This window comes from Microplitis mediator, chromosome 9 (assembly GCF_029852145.1).
Source record: "Microplitis mediator isolate UGA2020A chromosome 9, iyMicMedi2.1, whole genome shotgun sequence".
Lineage (NCBI taxonomy): Eukaryota > Metazoa > Arthropoda > Insecta > Hymenoptera > Braconidae > Microplitis > Microplitis mediator.
The window spans coordinates 5398911-5407809 of NC_079977.1; the positions used below are offsets into that span (position 1 = coordinate 5398911).

The window sequence follows — 8899 nt, forward strand, 5'->3', positions numbered from 1 at the left end:
TGATATGAGAATAGTTTCCATAATATTATTAGTCTAGACAACATGAGCTTTTTGGTCAAAATTTTTTATTCGCCTCGGAAAATTATGATCGAGGTGTCATTCGATTCGTCATCGCATCTAAAAACTTTTCGAAAAATTTGGAGTCGCGCTTGCAAAAATTACAAAAGTTATAAACAATTTAGTAAAAAAAAAAAAAAAGGGCCCTTTTTTGCCCCAAAACCCGGGTTTGGTTTTTTGCGAATATCTCAAAAAGTATTCAAAATTTTTGAAATTTGGAAGGGAATGGTTCCCATATTGGACAGATTCCCATGGGAATCTGTAAATTTTTCTCACTTACTTTGTTTAAGATAAATTTGAATTGTACAGTAATACAGTTCGCTCTTGTATTTCCCGCGAGTTGAACGCCTCTAGGTTCCAACGAGCGAATTAAGACCGACAAAAAAAAAAACTATAGCCAACTAGGCGGTTATAAAACAGGAAATTTTCTTTATTGCGACCAATAATTACCGGATTATATACTGACATATACCTGTAACATGTCATACATATATTTAGTATTTACCTATATCTGTTATGTGATTATACGTCATTGTGGTGTAAAAAAATATGACACGATGACTTTTTTTTAAATAGTAAAATATTAATACTCATAGCTCGTAATTATTAATTATTTTTCTTACAATAATTACAGACTTGAAACAAAAAAAAAAAATTTTAATACTAATGGACATTTAAGTTCCTCGATTGATGCTGCTTGAACCAGGGTTTTTTTTATATTGCAGTAAAATATATATGTGCGATTGATTTTAAAAATACAGTTGATTCCAACATGACTTTAAATACAGATGTTTACGATGATTTATTTTTGTAAGTATTTTTACTAGACTATTTATTTATTTTTACTCCAATGCTATTGATTTTATTTGACAGTAAATTTGAAAATAATCATTTTTTTTAAATTCCTTAAAAAACAATATAAATATATATGTAATTTAAATTAGTAATTAAATATTTAATTTTTTATTTTAATTACAGATATACGACCAATGAAAAATTTTATGTTGAAGCTGTCACTGCAAAAGTATTATTAATTATTGATCGAGTGAATCAGCATATATTTACTCAAGGTACTCTAATAAATATATTACTATGAGTAGATTAATATATGATGAATATAATAATGAAATGATAAATTCGTAGGGAGGTGGACAGTACACAGTTTGAAATTTTGTGTATTTGTGTTAAAAAATTAATTGTTCAAATTTTTTGTGTTGATTTTTAACACAGAAATCTGTTGATTCAACACAAACGTTTGGGTTATTTTACTTTAACTGATTTTTTATGTTAAATGATTAGAAAACCTGTAGTGTAACACATTTCTGTGTTATTCGAAAATTAACACAAAATTTGTGTTGTTTAGTTAAACACTCCCGCGCGTTTCTTCATTACTGTAACCAAGCAAAGCATTTTAGCAGCATTGTCTGCAAGGAAACTTGGATTATAATTGATTTACAATTAAATATAATCATAGATAACTTTAATATTTTTATGATCACGTTCAATGATTTTTTTATTCTCATTTTACGGGAGGATAATTCATAGCACCGTTTTTTAGAAAAGCCACAGAAAATCGAACTAATTGTTTGCTAAATTGCCATAAGTTGTACTAAGGGTAGTATACTTGAGTTGGTTAGGTTGTGTGCTTATATTTATTAGTTAATTTTAACACGAAAAGTCTGTTAAATTTACCCAAATTTTCTGTCAAAATAACAGATTTTATGTGTTCAATTTTTTAACATAAAATTTGTGTTAAAGATCAACACAAACGCAATGTGTTGAATTAACACAAAAATTTGTGTAGACTGTTTGCAACAGGCGATTTGTGTTGAATTTCACACAAAATTTCTAACTATGTGTCTATATTTAGTAAAATTTAGTAAATACAGATTTACAAGTACATGAGTGATTGGATACTAGTTCCCTGAGCAGGTACTAGTCCCCTGACCAGGTACTAGTTCCCTAAGCAGGTTTATTCTATCGAGAATGTAAATTATTGTATTTATCAATGGTATATGTATCTAAGATTAATGTAAAAAAATTATCAGTTGATTATATCTTATATGTATTGTTTAATAATAACTTGAAGTTAATCTAGAATTCGTATGAATGTTCCCCACGTATGGGGTACTTTCATACATCATCGGGGGTACTTTCAGAGACTGGAACAGTATCGTAGAATAAATTAAAACTGCAATTAAACTCAAAAACCTTCATTTCATGATTAAACTAATACACAAATTTAGTGAAAATTAAATGACTGCTCTTATAGTCAACAAAAGTTAACTTTTTTTTAAAACAATAAACACTTCGTACTCATTCATGAGCTATTAATTCTACTTGATAAAAAAATTATAAAATTAAGAGATCAATCATATATTAATAATCTTCAGTGCCCTCGGAGGTAATATTATTATTATCGGTATATAGGTAATAATATTGTTTATCACAAAATTTCCAACTGGGTAATTCAAAAATAATTTAATTTTGACCATAAATTTGACGTTCCGTTCCTTTATTTTTGTACCATGTGATTGTAATATTAAATATTTAATTATATAATTATAAATTGTATATAATGACTTGTTTTAGTTGATGAAGAAGTCCCAATAAAGGGACGAAACGTCCAATTTATGATGAAAATTAAATTATAATTTTTGAATTACTGTCACTTCCCTATGAATTTATCATTTTATTAAATTTATCTAGACACGATTTCAAACTAAGATAATGATAAAATGATTATTTATTTTCAGTGGGTACAGCAAATCAAATTCCGCAGACAGCTAGTAGACGAAAAATATGGGGTATTGTAGGAACAATAAAATTACTATCGTCCCGATATTTAATAATAATCACTGATGCCAAAAGAATTGGAACTATAGCAGGGCAACAGATATTCCAAATAAATGCAACGGATATAATTCCGTATTCAAAATCAGATTTGCATTTGACTGATAAGCAGATTGAAAATAACACGACTTATTTAGAGATGATTAAATCTGTTTTAAACACTCCATATTTTTACTTTAGTTACACTTATGATATTAGTCATACGATGCAAAGATTACATAATACGACGCCAGAATTTCTTCAGGTTTATATATTTGTTTTATAAATTTTTTAAACTTCCCGCTAAGAAAATTGAAAATTTTCAAAATTTCGGAAAGTTATAGTTTTCACCCCGTTTCGAAAATCGAGTTTTCATCAGATGTCGAAATTTTGAGGTTCTAGGAAGCTATTCTGACCATTTTCAGAATGATATCCGAGTGTCTATGTATGTGTGTATGTGTGTGAGTGTGTGTAAAATTCTTATCTGTTGAACTAATTAAACGATTTAAAGGCATTATGACAAGTCGCTCTAGAACCTCTCTATACATAGACAACTCCATAGAATTTCTCTACCTAAAATATCACGTTATAGATGCCATAAGGGCGTAGAAAATTTTTTTTTTTCTGAAAATGGACATAATTTTGTTCCTTAAGGGGTAACGGTAACCGATTTTCAATTCAATTTAATTTACGGACAAACACTAGAAACCTAAAATAGAGAGTCTTTAGCGTTTTTTAAAACCTTTACAGAGAGCTAGAAATTTCGTATTTTCAAAAATTCTAATACGTCTCCGAGAAAAATTGTTTTAAAATTCTCATTTACTCAACGAGTGCAACAAAGATAGTCCCGTTTATTTTTCTGAGTGTGAGAAAGAGATCCGGTAGCGTATCCCCTTAAGTATAATAGAGACAAAAGAAATTTTTTTCATACTTAAAAAAAATATTTTTTCAAAGTTAAATTTTTTTTTATCAGTTTTATACTTTAAGATCACAATCACGTTGATTCCGGAAATTAATTTTTTTTTATACGCCCTTATGGCTCCCGGGGTGGGTCTCGGGAGCCATAAGGGCGTATAAGTTAATTTTTTTTTTTCGAGAATCGATGAAATTACGTTGTATAAGTATAATAGAGACAAAAGAAATTTTTTTTTTTAAATCAAATTTTTTTCATAAGCCCTTATGGCTTCCGAGGTTGGTATCAGGAGCCATAAGGGCGTACAAAAAAATTTGATTTTGGAAACAGAATTTTTTTTGTATCCATTATACTTATAGAACATAATTACATTAATTTCCAAAAAAAAAAAATTTTATACACCCTTATGTTATCTGTAACATTATATGTTTATCGTGAACTTTTCTACTCAATGCGAAGACTACCCGAAATAACACTATTCATTATTGACTTAGCTAAAAAATCATCGGTAACTGAAAAAACGCATCAATTTCCATGCTAATTAAAATGTTTTCTCAGTTACCGATGATTTTTTAATTGAATCGATAATGAATAGTGTTATTTCGGGCAGTCTTATTGAATAGAAGTTTCGTCGTAAAGCTTGAGCTTGAAGAGAGTTGTTCTGGGTAGAGAGATTTTGGAGCGACTTGTTCTTAATGCCGATTTGAATGGTTCTTGCGGGAATCGAAAGATTTTTATACTAAAAATTTCCATATTTTAAAACCTTGAATAATATTCATAATTTGAATTATCAATATATTTTGTAAACAGATGCCACTACATGATCGAGCTGATTCTCGTTTCATATGGAATGCGTATTTACTACAAGAGTTATCATCTAGATCAGAACATTCAAAGTTTTGTTTACCAATTATACATGGATGTATCCTTTTACAAACGCATTAAATGCAATGACGTAATGACCCCTCTTTACATCTCAGTCAAAATATATTAAGTGAAATATCTCAGTAACTGATATCTCAATGTATAAATATGAGATATTTTTACTGAAATTTGTTTGTCCGAGACGTAATTTCTGAGATAGAATGAGCAGGAGAGCAATGACGTATACTTTAGAAGTAGATAATTAATTAAATTACTATGGATTCTTTAACTTTAAAAACAAATAACAGTTATTTCTTTGAATACTGTTGTCATAAACGGTATCCCATTCAATTGGGGAATAGTATCACGACGTAGCGTCCATCGTGCGGGAACAAGATTATTTTCCCGTGGAATAGACACTAATGGTAATGTTTCAAATTACGTTGAAACTGAACAATTAATTGAAGTTAATGGAGACCGTAGTTCTTTTGTTCAAATAAGAGGATCAATACCATTATTTTGGCAACAAGAGCCGAACCTTAAATATAAACCTAAGCCGCAATTATCTAATCATGAAAATCATCAGATCGCTTCTTCTAGACATTTAGATGCACAAATATTTCACTATGGCAAACAAATATTAGTTAACTTGGTACTTAATTACTATGCAATTTTTTTTTTGCACAGAAAAAAAGGATTTCTTGGCGCGAAAAAATTTTACTCACCTCAAGAAATTTTTTCGTATTAAAAATTGAAAAGAAAAATTTTCAGAGTCAAGAAAAAATTTTTTTAGGGGGAGAAAAATTTTCTTGAGCCAAGAAAGAATTTTCTTGGGGGGAGAAAAATTTTCTTGAGTCAAGAAAGAATTTTCTTGGGGGGAGAAAAATTTTCTTGAGTCAAGAAAAAATTTTATTGCGATGAGAAAAATTTTCTTGAGCCAAGAAATTATTTTTTTCTGTGTGCATAATTTAAAATATGTATTTTTTAAAATCTTACTCCCGTAATTTTCTCTTTAACAGATTGATCATCGTGGCGCGGAAAATGTTTTGGAAAAAGAATTTCGTTCAGTTGTGTCAAGAATTGGCAACCAAAATGTACGATATGAAGCATTCGATTTTCACGCCGAGTGCAGACACATGCGGTGGGACCGTTTAAATATTTTAATGGATAGATTATCTCACGATCAAGAACAAATGGGATATTTTTTGTTATCAAGAGACGGGTCATTACTTTCTGTACAAGAAGGAGTCTTTCGTACAAATTGTATCGATTGTTTAGACCGTACAAATGTTGTTCAAAGTATGTTAGCCAAACGAGCACTTGTAGATGCTTTAAATAAACTTGGTATTCTTAGAAGGATTGAAGAACATCCGTCCTTTGAAAAATTATTTAAAGAAGTAAGCGACAAACGCGAATTAATTTGAATTTTTATTTTACTTTCAATTTTGTAATTTTATTTTGTAGGTTTGGGCTGATAATGCTGATGTTATAAGTATTCAATATTCTGGTACTGGTGCATTAAAAACAGATTTTACGCGCACTGGTAAACGAACTCGAATGGGAGCGTTGAGAGATGGTATAAACAGTTTAACAAGATATTACAAAAATAATTTCGCTGATGGTTTCCGTCAGGTAAAATATTAAAATAAATTTTATATTCTGCTGTATTATAAAAATATTAGACTGCGTCAGAAAAATAGTATAATTTATACTTAGGGCTGGAAAGTAAGAAATGTCTCAGGTCTCAGGTAATTGTTGGCCGAGGCGAAGCCGACGTCAACGAACATGTGATCTGAGACTTTCTTATTTACTGCCCAAGGTGTGTATACTATTTTTCTCCTCGACGGAGGCGGAAAGCGGCGACTTCGTTTCGCACAACGGGACAAAAGTTGATGCTTTTCGCCCGGAGGGAAGAATAAAAACTGCATTTTCGTAGATTAAATATATCTCTAAAATTACTTTAACAAACAATGAAAATCCTCTTAAAACTTCAGCTCAATATCGCAAAAATTGAGCCGGCGCACGGGGGATCGCCCTTTCTATTTAAAATTCATAAGAAAAAATTTTTTTTTTGTATTTTGTAAATAACTATGAGAAAAAATTTTTTTCGGGATTTCGGTTTTATGATCTTGTAGGAAATTAAACTCTGTACAAAAAAGGTCCTTTGTTCAAATTTGATAGAAAAAAATTTATAGCTCTAAAGTAAAAAAAAAAAAAACAGAATTCTCGAGAAACAAAAAGAAATTTTTTTTTCAATTTTTGTTTTTGTTTCTAAAATTTGAAAATTGTGGACTCGTAGATTCTGTATACAATCAACTTGTATTCCAAATTTCAATCATAATTAAATTTCGCAAAAACCAAAAAGAAAAACATGTTTTTTTCCCAAGGATTCTATTTTTCTTTACTTTACAGCTTTGCAACTTTTTTGTAATCAGCTGCATAAGAATAAACTTGAGGACAATTTCAGCAGACAGTTAAATTTTCTATGAGAGCTTCAATTTCACAATAAAAAAAAAAAAAAAAATCCGGGCAATCAATGAATGAAAAACAAAAAAATTGTTTTCCGTCTGAAAATTCGATTTTTTTCCTTAAGTTTTCGTTCTCTGTAATTTTTTTTAGGGAATTTAATTTCCTATAAGATTATGAAATCTATAATTCAGAAAAAACATTTTTTATATGTATTTTAAATGGGAAAATCCCCCCCCCCCCCCACCAGCTCAATTCTTAAGATATTGAGATGAAATTTTATGATTATTTTCTTTATTTATTAAAATATCTTCTGTTATATTTAATCTGAAAAAAAAAGAATTTTCTTTTCCTGATGGTCTAAAAATCTAGATAAATTATTTATGACAATTTTATTACAGGACGCATTAAATTTATTTTTGGGTCGATACGTTGTACAAGATGGCGAATGTATGCAACTAAAATGCCCGCTAGATTATGAACGTAACTGGAGATATGCAACATTCCCATTAGTACTTTTGGTTGCATCTTCAATGTTAATTGCACATATTATACTTCCGTCAAAATATTCAACTGAAGTACTACTTTATATGCTTTTTTGGGGTGCAATGGTTGCTGGTACATTTGCAACAATAATTCATCATGGCCGACAATATGTCGACAAACCAAAATTATTATAGTTTATATATAATTGCATTTAATTTTATTTGCGATAGTAATAGTTCGTAAATAATTAACTTGTTGTCGACTTGACGAGTGTTAATAACAGTAAATAAAATTTTTTTATAATTATTAAGAAGATAAATGTATGTAAATTAGATAATACTTGTGGGAAAAATATATAAAGTCCATCTACTAAAACTTTAACTGAATTTTAATAATTTTTAATTTACATCCTTTTATTGTTAATTGATTAGAAACGTAAAACTGATTCACGAAAAGTTTCGCTGCCATTTTTATTTTTACTATTGTTATTATTTTTGTCTTTTTTACTCCCGTTAACTACTGGCGGCAGCACTAGTGTAACAGTAGGATTGAAATAAACGCGAGTGTGAATGTAGCAGACATCAGACAAATTTGAAATTATAAATAAATAGAGGAAATAATTTAAGAAATAATATTTAGGGTGCATTTCAAAATGCGTTTCGAGCAGCTGTAGCGTTGCGCATTTCAGAATTAATGACACATTATTAATTATTCTTATTGTTTGCGCGGTAAATTTAAATATTTGGAAAATAAATGATTAGAAATTGCAGAAAAATTTAAAATTGTAAATCAAAATAAAGTGGCGTCAGAATATGATAGAAAAATATTTAAAAAATTAAAAAAAAAACACACAAGTGTTTGAACAAACCTTGGTGAGGAAATAATATGCAGAAGGGTGTCCTAATACACTTGGAGATTTTAATTAAATTTTTCCAAGTGTATTGCAGCTAAAAACGTCACTTAACTGCTATTTCCCACCAGACGATGCCAGATGATTTTGCTCAGGAACTTGGAAGTCATCAGCATTAGCAATTCGCGACACTTCACACTAGCACTGAACACTCAACACTTAACTACACCACAGACACTTTGCACAATTTAAATTTACAAAAACTGCACAATTTAATTAAACGATGACTATAAGTAATAAATTTTGTGGATAATTCCGCGAATTAACTGCAATACTGTGTTTCAATTTAAACGTAAAGAAGGATCTGGACTACTACTGCCATTTTCGATGATACTGACTGCCGCTATCGAACCGCCAGTTGATACAAAACA

The 8899-nt window shown here is 29.6% G+C and overlaps 1 protein-coding gene across 1 annotated transcript; it reads left to right on the forward strand.

The window, feature by feature from the left end:
- Positions 1-568: 568 nt before the first annotated feature.
- On the forward strand, positions 569-7999 carry LOC130675227 (phosphatidylinositol-3-phosphatase SAC1). Its single transcript, XM_057480793.1, has 8 exons — positions 569-867; positions 1036-1127; positions 2814-3154; positions 4613-4724; positions 4975-5318; positions 5686-6063; positions 6131-6298; positions 7534-7999. The coding sequence occupies exons 1-8, from the start codon at positions 830-832 to the stop codon at positions 7810-7812; spliced, it is 1752 nt and encodes a 583-aa protein (XP_057336776.1). The 5' UTR covers positions 569-829; the 3' UTR covers positions 7813-7999.
- The last annotated feature ends 900 nt before the right edge of the window (positions 8000-8899 follow it).

Bases quoted from the DNA above. Each gene is read 5' to 3' on its own strand.
- LOC130675227 (XM_057480793.1), top strand. From the start codon at position 830: ATGACTTTAAATACAGATGTTTACGATGATTTATTTTT. The intron at 3,155-4,612 runs GTTTATATATTT...TTTTGTAAACAG, and splicing joins CGACGCCAGAATTTCTTCAG to ATGCCACTACATGATCGAGC. The intron at 6,299-7,533 runs GTAAAATATTAA...ATTTTATTACAG, and splicing joins TCGCTGATGGTTTCCGTCAG to GACGCATTAAATTTATTTTT.